This window comes from Triturus cristatus, chromosome 8 (genome assembly GCF_964204655.1).
Source record: "Triturus cristatus chromosome 8, aTriCri1.1, whole genome shotgun sequence".
Lineage (NCBI taxonomy): Eukaryota > Metazoa > Chordata > Amphibia > Caudata > Salamandridae > Triturus > Triturus cristatus.
Genome location: NC_140591.1, coordinates 1,565,981,432 through 1,565,997,239, shown reverse-complemented (window position 1 = coordinate 1,565,997,239; position 15,808 = coordinate 1,565,981,432). Strand labels below are relative to the sequence as shown.

Here is a 15,808-nt window from a genome sequence, read left to right as displayed (position 1 = left end):
GACTCCTGTAAAATGTGCCGGACTGAAGAATTGGATTCATGCTAGTCACACTCTCCGAATCCCTACTCCCATAAACAGACCTGAGGAAGAGTATTTGGGAGAGTCTGATACCAGTTTAGAGTCAGAATCAGAAGAAACAAGAACAAGACCATCTCCAAGAAGGGGAGAATTGGAGCTGAAACAGGTTGCAGAGCCAGAAAATTTACCATTAAGGAGGCGACTGGAAATTTCTGATACTAGCTCCGAATCAGAGCCTGAACAAGTGGGTCTACAAGGAAAGAAAAAAGAAAACCTTGAGGAAACTGACCAAGAGATTCTTGACGAGGAAGCACCACATGCAAGCACGAGAGAAATTCCACCTGAGGTTGTAGAATTAGAAGGTGAGGACTTAGATACAGAGAGTGAGGGTAAGATTGTTGCGGAAGACCCCTGAGGAGGTGTAGGGAAAACACACATCCAGGTAGAAGAAGGGACAGTTAGTCAGCAGGAAGATTGCGTGGAAGAAACACGAGGAGGGAAAACTGTAGATAGAGAACCTGAGATCCTGAAGAAGAGATCAAAAGAAGACAAAAGCCACATTGATACAGAATCCGAAGATAGTGAAGGAGAGGTCCAGGAAGGACGAGTGTTGAGGAAGAGAGCTTGGAGAACTGAGCGAAGTGAGAAGGGAAATAGATTGAAACAACCGTCGAAAGAGGAAATCTGGCCAAATAAAATAAAACGATTGAGATACCGACTGACGAGAGTAAATTCATCGAAAGCTGAACAAGTGAATAAAGTGTACAGTCAAGAAAAATCAGAAAACACTAATCAGATACCCGTGACGAAAAAAAGTGAATCAAGAAAGCCAACCAGAAGTATAAGTCACCGGAATGGACGTATGTGGCACTTCCTGATATACAAGAGGAAGCGGACAGCCAACAAAGTCTAGAAGTGACTGTACCGGAAGTGGTTGAGGAAGAAGAAGATTCGGAAATCCTGAGAGTTATCTTGTCTAATATCAGAGAAGATACGGATGATCAGGAAGTTCTGAACCAAGATTGTGAAAACAGGGACAAAGACGATCGAATGCCAGATTGATGTAAACAAAGAAGAGATTCAGAGAGATTGAAATACCGGATGAGACACATAACCAAAAGAACCAAGTAGGCGCTTAGAGCCTTGGGTTAAGACAAAAAATGTAGTTGTGTACAAAAGAGGCTAAGTCAAAAGACACTGATCATTTCCGAAATGGCAAACACAGAGGGTAGAAAACCTACATGTGGGTTTCTCAGAAGATGGTGCAAGGTGTGTTGTTGTTGTACAGGATTACTAATGCTTCTATGGATCATATTAGCTATAATGATTTCCTTTAGAGTAACATTTGAAAAGGTAGAAAACGACACTGAGAATAAGACTAATAGAGAAGAGGTTTATGGTACTCATGCGACTAATCAGGTAGATAGAACTGACTTACCGAAGGATAGATCTATAACTGATTTTTCTAATAACGTTTTTTCAAAGTTATTGTATGAATATGAAAAGACTATGGACGTTAGGGATTGCTATGTTTGTATGCAGTTACCTGCATCGGTGTCAGAAGGTGTTACCTATCATCACCTTCCTGTGACATATGGAATAACATGTAGTGTATTAGCAAGTTTCTTCTATAAAACAGGGAAAATAGAATATTATTACTCGGATGTAGATAATGTTTTTGCACAGGTCCCCATAGTCCCTGAACTAAATAGGATAAAACCTGGTAAAACTTTGGGTGAATATTTCTTAGAAACTAGAGAATTAACTTTAGAAGAATTAAGATGCAAAGAAAGGTACCTGAGGGAAAGAATGAGACAACAGTCTGGGATGTTGAAAAAGAAAATCATTTGAAGGGAGAAACCAGTCCTGCTATGGCTTTGGATTGGCCTCAGAGAGGGAAATTGTGCATTAGAAGAAATAAAACTGTTTATGATGACTATTATATAGGTGCAAGTGAGTGCCATGATGTATATAGAATCATGGGAGGATGGGGATTTAAAGGAGGAAAAGATCCGGTATTCCCTGGACTATATTTCATCTGTGGAAACAGGGCTTATTATCGGTTACCGGTCCATTGGTATGGTACATGCTACCTAGGCCTGGTCTTCCGAAAAATATTTCATGTGGGAAGGGGAGAGGACGGTTTGTATGAAATAGTAAGACAACTAAAACGTAGAAGGGGGGAAAGTTGGTCAGAAATTGTAGGGGATATTTTTGAAGCACTGATACCAGCCGTTGGAGTATCTCTGAATGCACATAAGATTAGAAAATTGTCAACAATAGTGGATCGCTTATCGACAAGCACTGCTGGAGGGTTCTTACTCGTAAATACTGAAATGGTTGCTATGAGGGCCATGATCATACAAAATCGACTTGCCCTTGATATTATTTTGGCAAAAGAGGGAGGAGTCTGTGGAATGCTGAAGGTGCAACACTGTTGTACTTACATTCCTGACGAGAGCAAACATTTAAAGAAATATATTACGAATATAACTGAATTGCATGAAGAAATTGTTCCATTGGAGGTTGAAAGTGTTTGGGAAAGGCTTGGTAAAGGATTTTCTACTATAAAAGGTTTCTTTCCAAAATTAGGTAGTTCTTTTGTAGGTAAAATTTTGATGCCAGTGACTTGTGTAATAATACAAATATTGATTCTGAGATTAGGATGTGTATGCATCAAAAGAAGAAAATTACAACACAAAATAAAAAGGGAAGTTGCAAAAAGAAAGGGAAAGGAGATGAAAGAAGATATAGAACTGGAAGAATGGAAAGAAAGTATGTATAAGAAAACAAGAGAGGATGAAATGGGGGAAACCATGATGTAACCTAACTAAGTAAGAGAACTGAGAAATCATTTCCATAAAAAATTGTGAAATTTAGTCGAATTTGTGCTGATGTTAAGAAATCACCAAAGGGGGGATTGGTGGAGCAGGTAAAACAAAATGTTGTATACCTTCTCTTTTTTGCATGAAAGTACTAATTACGTAATCATTCTAAATATTAATCTATATTAACTGTTTGGAGTGTTATTACTAATCAACCTTTACACCTTGATAAACACAAGAGACACGTGGGACTAAAATGCTAATTGCATGGCTAATAAGTCTAATGATAAATGGTGATACGCAAACTAATTGTAGTATGGGTTGTAATAGAGGATTGCATGATTTATGTTGCTTTTGTGATGGTTTGTGCTCATGGTATTGCGGAATGGTGAGTATTATTGCCCTAAATGTTGCTATAAGCTAGGCCAATACTAATATATATTGGGATTAGTATGGGTTTAAACATTAGAATCTTCATTTCTGTGTATTAATTACTTTTATGTTTGTTTTTGCTTAAGTTGGCATTCAGGCCTACTAGGCCGCAGTATTCAAAATGGAGTTCGGAACTGGCCACCGTCATTTGAGCGCGATGTCTATTGCGCAGACTTGGATGGCTCTGAAGATCTCCAGGTGACCTCTAACTGCAAGACTACGTGTTCCTTGTCAAGGATATGAACGTGGAGGATTTCCAAGACCCAGACAGTGTGAATGACTGGAAAACAATAGAGACCTATATCCGGAGGTCTACATGTTGTTACTTCGGAACTTTCGCTTGAGAAGCTGAGGAAAAATTAAAATGTTTGGGAGATGTTATACTCCGACCCATGGGAAGCAAAAACTCTTGGGAAAGTCACCACGTCTTGCAAGTTCAGGACACTTCTGCCTTTAAAATTGTTGCATATTTGGTCTAGAAGTAGAGGTAGAAAGATATAAAAGAAGGGGTATTTAGCAGTGTAAAAAGTTGGTACCATTTTCTCCATTGGTGACTGTTGGTGTGGAGTTCGATTTTATAGCTCGATTGCCTGGTCCCTTGACTACCTGTGGGACTGTATTGTGCTGAGCAAACAAACGTTTCCCGGACTTATTTGGGTTTTAACCTGTGTTTGAGTGGACGATTTTACCAGAAGGGATTTTGATTTATGCAGGGCTGACGGGGTTTCTGGAAATGGTCACCGGTGTCAAACTTTTAGGCAAATATAATTGCATGGAAATTTGTGCCAAAGATATTCACTGGAAATTCTGATTTGATTAAAACTCTGACTATGCCAATTAAGTGAATTAATTAGATAAACCAAGCATTGATTAACTAAATGAGTCTGTGATTCTTTCAATAAGGTATTGATTAATCGAAAGGTTCCAAAGCTTTAAATGTGTTTTAGCTGGTTCTAAATCACCATCAACCAGTCCAACTAATTGGTCCATCGACCAAGTGGTGGAGTGCCTTGATGTTAAAGTTAGAATTCTATAGGTACTAATGTATATGATGTATATAATGTAAAGATTTTCCTCCAATAGGTAACAAGTTACCCCACCTGGATGCCGGAACCCAAGACGATGAAGGGAAAATTCTCCTTTCCTGATCTGACTTTACCTATACTTCTCTGAAATCATACTACAAGTCCGATTGAGATATGCTTTTATGGAAGTGATCAGAATGTTGAAGAATACGTACAATTCATATGCTTTTTAGACCCATACTATATGGGACCACACACAGGTTTTACCTGGAATGTGGTGAAACTGTCTCCAGAGATTTAGTGTTTGCCCTGAGGAAGTCAGTGGGTGAATCTTCCCAAGACGAAACGCGTGTCGGCTATTGGCTACATTTGGCGATGTCATTTATACCAACTTAATTGTTGTGAAATTCCTTGCACACTTCTGATAAAGATAAAAAAGAAAACAAGAAAATAAAAAGAAGAAAATTCACCTGAGTACACCCTGGATATGGAAATTTTATTGCATTGACCTGATATGGTTTATCTGTGAATGTTTAATGGTGTTTTGCTCGGGAACGATACTCTGTTTACAAGGTACCCCACATGTCCAGCGCTTCTTTCCTCCTGGGTGCAGATTCGAGTGAGACGTATGAGCGTTGGTGTTATGGGCCCCACCAATGAATGCGTGTGTGAATGAGTAAGTGTGATGACGGGTCTAAGATGCAGGGAGGATATGTAAATTTGCCCATTTCCGCTGGAGCACATTCGACCAGGGTCCATCATAGTCGGCCTCAAACTTTGACTTTGTCAAGTGCGATCAGATGTCCCAATTTGGTAGTATTTATTTTTAAGCACTAGAAAGTGTTTATTCTTTAAAAATTCAAATTTTCAGTTCTCTACATTTAATTTTTGCCATTTTGGTGTCATTGCAATGATAACAATATTTCCAATTGTAATAGATTGGTGTAGGATTAGTATTGTGTATTGTGTCTTACCTATTTAGTGTATTAGTGTTTTAAAATGCTTTACACACCTGTCTCCTAAGTTAAGCTTGCCTGCTCGTCGCCAGCTACCAAGTGTTGATCTAGTGAATAATTTATTGAGGACTTGCCTGAGCCTTATAGTGTGTTGGTGGCCTCATTGCTAGTGGTAGATGCATACCTATTCCCACGAATAATCCACCTTCCAACAGATTTACATTCTGAAATTGCCACAAGAAGGCTTAAGCAATAATGACAGTAAGTGCACAAAAATGAATTATTGATCCAAACACCAGAAATACTCAATGGTGGTTGTAGACCTCAAAACAGCAAAAGAAAGTCTCAGATACAATGTTTAAAGCTCAAGACTGCAGAGCAGCCAAAGAGGACAATATCATGACAATACAGGACCTAATAAAAGATCCTGGGGGCCATGGACATGATAATAAATTGTAAAATGTAAATTGATACTTGTATAGCGCACTACTCACCCGCAAGGGTCTCAAGGCGCTTGTACAAATACCGCTGTGGAAGCCATCCTGGCTTTCCCTGTGAGGCGTCCACTCCTGGGCACCCCCAAAGTGGAGGCCAGGCATCCTTAGCGTTGTGGGGGCCGTTGTGGAGATTAAGCAAGCTATTGCCCAGAGTTGCAGAGTGGGACTCCATGTTTGGAATGGCACCGAGGTGAGAATTATCAGGTCCGTGGAATTTTTGAGCCCAAGACCCACCAAGGCAGGGAATTGAACCCTGGTCCCGGGCTAGACCTCTGCATCAGGGTCTGCCGCTCTAATCATTGAGCCACACTTCTCCACATGCCCCTTAAGGTGTACTCTGTCAATGTTGTATGATCAATACTTTTCTTCATTATCGGAATAAGTGATACTCTACTTTGGTCAGCTCAGAGCTTGATCAACAAATCCATTTTGTGTTAAGACGTTCTTCTTTTCATGATTATTTATTTTTAGCTTTTTATCAGATCGCACCATAGATTGTTTTCATGATTTCCATGAGACAAAGCCACCAGCACTTTAGACATGGAAGACCATGCAAACCATCAAAAAAAGACTGCCATTCAAAGTCCAAATCCCAGTGTTGTTGGCTGCCATGTCAGTGTGTTAATTCCTGACTTTCCATCCAGATACAAAACACTTTGTTTTCATTATTTTAGAGTTCTCATAGTCTCTAATCACTGCAGTCCTTTTAATGATGAAAGACCACTGTTCTCACACATAAAAAGTGCCACAATATTACTGTCCCTCACCGCTGCCGCTGTGTAAATGTAGTACATTCCAGTTGGTTTTAGTCTGTATGACTTCAATCCACTAATTCAATAATTAACAACCCTTCTGGTTGACAGTTTTGTATTTCCATTACAAATGCGGCGGTTCTCGTAGTACTTTAACATTTTTGATATGACAGTGATCCCATTAATCTAATTTAGCACGTTTCCTTTAGGTGTGCATACGTAATATTAATGTACCAATGTGTTTTATTTTTTGCTTTTACTCACTGAGCTTTCGTATAGATTTGCAATTGAAATGTAATTCTATATGCTTCATTAGTTCACAGTTACCCCCTTTCACACATAGATACTTTAGCAGCACTTATTATTTCAATCAAGGTTTACCTCAATCAACTTAACAACTTTTGATGAATCCCTAATGTATTAACTCATGACAATATCAGGATTTAAGTAAAAAAATGCAAATTTCTATAAAAGTAAATCAAATCTACTACTTCATTGCATACCAGAGCAGATAATCACTCAAACCTCTAAAGCCAATAGGGGTCTTTTTGAGATGGTATGATGCTCCCAGCCACTACCATCGGTAAATAGAGGTACATGGTAAACCACCTGAAATGCTCATTATGGCAAAGCATCTTGTTTCTCTACTAAGTACCTCACCTTCGCTGAAGTAATTTTGTTTGGTATTCTGAAAATAGTTACATCATCACTGATAGGTTTAGTATCTGGACTTTATAAACAGAAGATTCTTTATATACACATATCCAACTGGTTAATGGACAATAGGCTGGAACTAGCATTATTATCTGAAGTTATTTTTTTCCGTTGATTTTAGATGTTTATTTCATGAATAGAGATTTTCATAAATCACTACCATCCTCATCCGTAGACCCTCCACAAACTTCTTACTTGTTGTTGGATCCTCTGAATTAAGGCAAAACATCATGTGGCTAAGCAGCCAGTTGTGCCAGAAAGGAAGCAGTCTGATTGGAGCCAGGAAGAGCTGATAGTAAAATAACTATCCGATAGTCTAAGAGCACTGCTAGCCCTGGGGAAACCTGATTTTGTTATTTTGCTTCATACCATAGTCTAACCACTTTATTGTGTTGTGATTTACAGTAGTTTCTATTCCAAAACAAAAAGACACATACACTAAAAGGATGCAGATTTGGCACTACTTCATTGAGATGTAGGATCACTATTGACGATTTACTTAATTAAGTGTTTCATCCACCCCAGCAACACTCTACCTTTACTCCCTCAAACTCTCTGGCCCCTTTCTTCCATTCTCATAGTTAGTCTTTGCAGAAAGCTAACTGTTTACTTCCAAGTCTCAAAAAATGAATGAATATTCTGTCAATTGCTATGTCTCTGCAAACTCTTTTTCTTCCTTGAATGATGCAAATTAATTCTAATTAATAATACCTTAGCACAATTCACATTATTCATACAAAGTAAATTAGCATCTCTCTAGCTTTTCCTTTCTCACCTTTTTTTCTTTCCCACTTCCTCTTGCAAGTCCCTCTTTCTCTCTGTCATCATCCATGTTTCACTTGTTATTTTTTCCTCACATGCAAGTTTTCATGTCCATTAGCATGATTCTTTCCATCTCTTACTATCGCCTGACAGCCTCTCAATATCTTTTTCATTGATCATTTCCTCTCTCTCTCCAGCTTTATCTTGCTTGCCCTCTTTCTCAGTATCACTTTCTTTCTTGCACCTTTCCTTCTCTTTGCCCTCTATACCCTTCTTCTTTGTATGCGCTTATCACTATGTATCGTCTTCTATCCCTCGCTTCCAAACTCTTTTCTTCCCTTTTCAACTCATTTTATGCATATCTCCTCTTTTATTTCCTTCATATCCCTCACTCTGTTTTTTCTCTTTCTCCCTTCCTATCTGTCTCTTCCTCTCTATATATAGTTTTGTATCACTCTTCATTTCTCTGTCTCTCTGTTTCTTTTGAATTTCTTAAAAAGAAATTACTGGATATACCTGACAAGTTTCTCTGCTGAAACACAAATCATCTGCATTTCCTGATTAAAATTAGTAATTCAGCCAGTGATAGAAGGAGTCACATTTAATAATGAATTCACAATCTCTGGCCTTCCAAGTGGCTATATAAATCAATTGTACTTTTATGCCGGATCATTGTTGCTATTGATATATTCATCTGCTTGTAGATGCATATACAACACCCTGCTGAGAGCAATAAACCTTGACATACCAAGGCAAAATAATACAAGGGGAAGATGTTTCAAGATGATGTACTTGGCCATGGAAGGAATTTAAAATTTCGCGTTTCATGCCCCAAACTTTGTGCGGATGGAGGTTCGGATCTGTTTGGTTTTTATGCTGTAGATCATTGGGTTCAGAGCTGGTGGTACTACAAGCAAAATGCCTCCCAACAGGAATCGTGCAAGAATTGAATCCGTCTGTGCATACCTGCTGACTAACGACAAAGTGATCAGTGGGATGTAAAACAGTAGAACAACACAGACGTGGCTCACACAGGTGTTCAGTGCCTTCAAGCGTTCTGCTTGCCCTGCTTTGCTAAGAACAGCCTTCATTATGAGCCCATATGAGAGCAGAATAAGCACTGCATCAACAGGATATGTGCTGAGTACCACAGCCAAGCTGTATGTACTAGTAATGGTAGGATCCGCGCATGCTAACTTCATGACATCAGTTTGGTAGCAGAAGGCATATGAAAGAGCATGTTTATCACAGTATGGAAGAATTTTCAACAAAAATGGTACAGGGAAATGAAGGCAAAAGCATCTTATCAGAACCGCCAGTCCCATCTTGGAAATTTTTGGATGCAATATTGAGGCATATCTCAGAGGGTTACATATGGCTACATAGCGGTCGAAGGCCATGGCCACCAAAATGGAAGATTCCATGGCACAGAGCATGTGTATAAAGAAGAGCTGAGTCAAGCAGGCAAAGAAATGGATTGTCCTGGAGTCAAATAAGAACACGTTGAGCGTTGTGGATAATGTAGCGAGAGTCAAGCAAAGATCATTTATTGCAAGCATGGAAAGAAAAATGTACATGGGCTCTCTGAGCTGGTTGTCTACTTTTATGATGAACAAAATGAGCCCGTTTCCCAAAATGGAGAGAAGATACAAAAAACATAGAGCAAGAGACAACCAGAGGTTTATATGGTTTGCAGCATCTGCCCCAGGAAATCCCGCCAGTCTGAGCCATAGATGATTGATGTCACTGGAATTAACAGTTGACATGATGCACTGTTGGATCTGTGGTTTAAAATATATACATTTAGTCAAATCAATGTTTATTTTTAATCAGTAAACAATTACATTCAATCTATATGAAAATTGTTCTTTACATCAAGCCATGCCATGTAGGTTTAGTGCTGGAACAGCCAAACAACCACTGCATAAGATACCATTAATGCCAACCTACAGAGCTAATGCTTCTATTTCTGTTTGATTAGTAATTTTTGTAAATTATTTCCTTTAGAAAACATAAAAAGAGCAAAGAAAAGTTCCAGTAAATTGTATTTCACCTTTACATTCATCATATTGTCATTCCAAGTAGTATCTAATCAATGGCAGGATTTTGCAGCCCAATAATAAACCAGTAGGATTCCTCCAACCCAAAATCCTCATATTGCAATTCATTTTCATACCTAACGTGAAAATGAATCTTCATCATCAGATGTCTGCTTAAGTAATGTTGTGGGGGCGATTCAAAAAGGTAACTTTACACATGAGTAAATGTACATAGGTAATGTTACTCTTACACTTTTGAGTAACTTTACTTCTTTGACATTTCTGGGAAGCTGGCCTGCTATGCTCGGTCTAGTTTTGTGACCTGTGCATTGGCCAGACACTCTCACCCTCTTGCCAAGTTGACATCCCGCAGCTTGTAGTCGGTGGTTTGTGCAATCAGGGGAGATGAATAGAGCCATGGGCAACAAAGCTGGGAAACCGTAAGCAGAATTCTCAAAGGGAGGACAGAGGTAGTGGGCAAGCCTAGGACGGATCAGGAGTAGCAACCAACAGGAGCTGGTATCCTTGATCTCTCGGCATTGATTGAGATGAGTTCAGAAGAAGACACCCTGAGAGATGCAGAGTATTTTGAAGTGTGTGAAGCACTTGCACAGTATACCTTAGTGGAAACAGGAGCGGGCCGCCAGGGAGCTGGGAGACGTGTTTGCAGTACCGCAGGTAAGGCAAAGGCAAGGCTCCCTTCAAATGCATTTAATGCATTCATTCCATTCTTCCTGAGCTCTTGAGTATGCTGAGACATAAGCCATGGACCAATTCAGTGACTTTCTGTGGAAAAGTATACACTTTCAGATTAAAGAAAAGAAAATGGTTTGGCAACCAAAAAAAGTACTTTTTCAACCCTGGCCATAAGTAAGTTAAGCCTTCATAAAACAAAAGGAGAAAACAGCCTTGAAGTTGAAGTTGAATTCAACCACATGGAAACATTAGAAATCTTCTCTTTTCCTTCAGGCCTAGTTCTCCCTGAGCCTTCCTAGATGAGCTAGGACCTAGCACCTTTAGTTTTAAAGAATATGTGGGCTTGCCAAGAAGGAGGACTTTCTCCGGGTAAAAAATGACTGAGTGGTTGGTCCTGCAGAACCAAATTCAAGAAAGCTGCCCCCAAAAGAAGCACTGGAAAGTAGAATGGAAGGGGGAGACATGAAGGTGTCTGAGACAAAGGCTACAATAAAGATTCCAGGGCTGTATTGGGGGGGTGATAGGTCTTGGCTGTAATGAAAAAGGCATAGCTTTTCCAATTGCAACAATCTCTATTCTTGCCCTCCCTCAGGCAAACCAAATAGTGACAGGGGCGGAAAAGGTTTTTCTGGTCTTTAATAAGAAAGGCAAAGCTTTCACAATCACCAATTCTCATAGAAAACATGAGCTGGAGAGGGATAAGAAGACACATCGGTGTTCTCCACTCAAAATCAATCACAACAAAAAAGCGATTTATGCCATTCAGACAAGTACTTCTCTAAGAAGAGCACTCAAAATACAAGCCCTGTAACAAACTTCATACTTAGGGCTCAGTACTGTTCTGGTACAACTCAGAGGCAGACCTTGTGTCATGGTGGGATTTTTAACTTACTTACCAACCAGCTCGCTGTATCATCATCAGCACTTTCTTATATTGGCAGGAGGAACAAGCACAATGAATGTTAATTTTGATGCTCAGTGTGTATAACTAATGCTCAGCGTCTCAAGGGTGCATCCTCCTCCTGCAGGCCCTCAAAAAAGGAGAAGGGGATAATAGCTTCCTCTCATAAAAAACTTTAAACATGAGTTCAAAAAGGCATGTCGAATATATTTTACCATATGCCATGATTAAAAACATTATAACATGTTTAAACAACATTTTTGAGAACGATCAACATGTTTCATTGCCAAACAAAAATTACATGCAAATTCATCAGGACACGAGGTCCCAAATATCATCCAACTGTGCAAAATACCATATGACCACCATCTGAACACTTAGGAGAAGCTTCTGGGATGAGATTAATAGGTTGCCTACAGTGTTGGTGGACGTTGAAGACAGCCACCTGCAGACCTGCAGGAGGGTCATTTAAAAATCTAACTGAGAGACAAGGTCTGCCTCTGAGAAGTACTGGAGCAGTACTGAGCCCTAAGTATGACCTATGTTCTAGGACTGTTATTTTGAGTTCTATTTTATGTGAAGTATTGGAGGAGAAGCTCAGCGGTTGGGGCTCAACAAGCTAACCAGCTAAGAGATCATGGTCTATCTCAAATGCCTTTAAATGCGGATAGAGCAGCACTTAGGGCCAAATTATCAAGGAAGGGCGATAACATTATCGCTGCTTTAGCAGCAGGAAACTGCCACTAAAGCTGAGATAATGGGCTTGATAATATGCCCTTGTGAATTCCCATAGAAGCCCAGGTTCACATCAGAACCTTGGCTTCTATGGGAATTCACAAGGGCATATTATCAAGCCCATTATCGCCACTATAGCGGCAGATTCCTGCCGCTAAAGCTGCGATAATGTTATCGCCGTTCCTTGATAGCATGGCCATTAGTTTCAAATCAGAAACGTGGCAGAGGGTAATGCCCCCTCGAAGAATCTCTCCTCGAGGACAAAGTTGGTTAAAAAAGGTATTAAGAACCGCTCAGCAGAAAATCTGATTGAGTCATTATTAATGTCTATCCTAGCTGAAGTACAGGAGGTCAAAACCTGCCAAAACACTCTAGTGCATACTTTGGGTATAACAATGGTAGAAATTGACAAGAGAATTGAGAGTTTGGGGACACAACTGAAAGAAATGACTGCTAGAATCTTGGATCTTGAAGATACCCAAAGCGAGCTGGCTAAAAGGAACTCCAGCCCACAAAAGAAACTTGCCTCTGTGAAACAACAATTTGAGGATGAAGAAAATTACTCAAGGATGTCTAACCTTAGGTTTGATTGTATACCTGAAAGGGAGGAGGGGAAAGTCGATATGACTATTGATACATGGATGACTTGATTCACACTCATCTCTGATGGGAAAATTGGAGGACCTGATGATATCTTATGCACATCAAATGTCATTTCAAGAGTAACCTAATATATCCTGCTGCTGCAAAGTGTCTGTGACTTTTGGGGACAATAGGATATGGAAAAATGTGTTGAACAGTGCTATAAAACACAGAGGTATTAAAATCAGAGACAAGTTTGCTACAAAGGTTTTCCCTGACATGTAAAACGAGACCTCAAAGCAGCAAAGGGAATTTCGGTAAATGCTACCTTTATTTAAATCTACCAGTGGTCAAGCAAAGATTTTACAACTGGCCAGACTCAGAACTTTTTAAAGGAAGAATTTAGGATGTTTAATGATAATCAGACAACACAAAACTACTTGCAAGAAATTCTGAGTAAGGAAAACTGATGGGTTATTGCTTAAAATTGTTTGCTGAAACTATACTTTGTGCAGAAAAAAATAATTACAATACATGCCCGGCTTAGTATCAAGGCCACCAAGTTCCAGGGCAAGGTGCATGCAGTGCACCATATGCAGGGAAGGTGCGACTTTGTGACAGGGTGACAGGGTCACGACGGAGGAGTTTGGGGCACAGGGGAGTGGATGGGTGATGGTTTGGATGTAGTAATAGCACAGGTCTGTGGGCTTGAGGAATGTGGGGCTATTTTAGTTCCTAAGAAGGGCCAGGGGGAGAATTTTCAGTGGAAAGAACAGGTTTCTTGCAGTGATAGGCTAAACCAGATTAATTAAGCAGGGAAAATGGATGGGGTGGTTGGTGGGAATTTTCCATAAGTTTTCGATTTTAGAAACTGAATATGTCTAATTAGATTCCCTGATGGAACTGTAGGGTAGTTTCTGTAAATGTCAATGGATTGAATAATCCTCAGAAGCGATGGGAAGTTATGGACTGCCTTGCTGAGCAGAAGGCATCTATGGTCTTACTTCAGGACGCACATATTAAGAAATCCAAAATATCTACAATTAATTAGTCTCCTTTCCAATTATTATGTTATTCCTCTGCATCAGCATCTCTCAGAGATGTTGTGGTGCTTGTCAGCAGGAGGTTTGAGGGTCAGGTGGGGCAGGTGGCATCTGATGGATCTGCTAGATGGGCGGTGGCAGAAATTCATATCAATAGGGAAAGGTATTCCTTAGTTTCCTTTTATGGCTCTATCCCAAAATGAAGCTCAGCCATTATATGAATTGGTTCTGAAGTTTGCCAATCACTCCAAGAATATAATGATAGGTGGTTATTTTTATTTTGTTAAAAACACAAATGCCAATATAAGTATCGGAGCTATCCCATATTGCAAAGCCAATATGGCATGAGCAATGCGGAGGATTATAGAGGAGCATAGCTTGTTTGACCCTTGGTAAAATCCAATCTGATGGCAAGGCAGTATACTTTTTTTCCTCATTATTACTCAGCTTCACGGACAGACTACTTTCTCACTTTGAAGAATATTCAAACTTTTGCCTTTTATATTATATCAAATCTTTACTAAAACACACTGCTATCTGTTTAGATGTGAGCCTCGCCAACAAAGCTGCCCTGCCCAAACTCTTACCTTTAAATAGGGCATTACTAACTGAAGAATCTTTTATCAAACAAATGAAGGTGCAGGCTAAGTAGTTTTTTAAAGGAAAATCAACACTCTTCTTCTTCAGAAAATATCTGGGAAGCATTTGAAGTAACTATGAGAGGAGGGATTATTGCTTTTCAAACCCATTCTAATGAGTTAGCAAAACTGAAATTTAGGAAACTCTCTGAGAATCTTTATCTGGCTTTGGTAAATCTATCCCATGTAGCTAACCCTCTATATTTTGAGGAGAGAAAGTTAGTAAAGCAAAAGCTACTGTTTTTTTAAGGAGAAGCAACTCATAAATATCAGAACCTATAAACAACAATTATATGAGGAAGGAGAAGTAAGTGGGAGAATGTTAACATGATGGGTTTGAGCATGTCAAGCTAAAGATGTCATAGATAAAATCTGGGATCCATCAACAAGCACTTTGCTTGAAGAGGCTTCTTTATTTGAGGAAGGATTTCATCAGTATTTTTCCAACAATCTACACAGCTGGCCAACCCCTAGGTACAAAGGATATTTTGGGCTTCCTGGATCATATTTGCCTCCCGAAGTTGTCTAGTGAAGATGCACAAAATCTTGTTCACCATATAACACAATAATAAAAACAGAGATGAAGACTGCAGGAGAAGATACGTTTTCATCACAGCTGAACCAGATCCATATCTCACAACAAACAGGGGTCATGATGGCCCTGTTTAAAGCTATGTTGATGGGTGTCCCTGTTCCCACTTATTTGAATAAAGGCCTCCTCACTTGCTTTCTCAAGAAAGACAAATATCTGGAAGACATAAACTAATTTAATCTCATAACACTGCTAAACACAGATTATAAGATCGTAATGAAAATATTAGGTGCTAGGGTTTCAGAGGTTATGCCTTTTATTTTTTAATTAGGAAAGATCACACTGGGTTTATTTAGGGCACCAATTCTTTTATATCATACATTATGTAACTGAAGCCAATTACTATTTCATCTTAAGTAGCATTCCTTCAGCAGTCTTTTTTATAGGTGCTGAGAAAGCTTTTGATCTTGTAAGCTGGAATTCTCAGTTTCAGGTAATGGAGGTAATGGAATTTACAAATCAGCTCGCAAGGTCAATAGTGGCTATAATTGAGGGTCATTTGCTTTTTGCATTCCTTTCAGATTTCCAGGGGCACAAGGCAGGGCTGCCCTTTGTCACCAATTCTTTTTGCGTTACTTATTGAGCTCCAGGCCTGCTTTCT

General features: G+C 39.4%; 1 protein-coding gene across 1 annotated transcript; it reads right to left on the bottom strand.

Annotated features, from left to right (window-relative positions):
- Window positions 1-8,805: 8,805 nt before the first annotated feature.
- On the bottom strand, window positions 8,806-9,747 carry LOC146806170 (olfactory receptor 51G2-like). Its single transcript, XM_085623880.1, has one exon. The coding sequence runs from the start codon at window positions 9,745-9,747 to the stop codon at window positions 8,806-8,808; it is 942 nt and encodes a 313-aa protein (XP_085480006.1).
- Window positions 9,748-15,808: the final 6,061 nt, after the last annotated feature.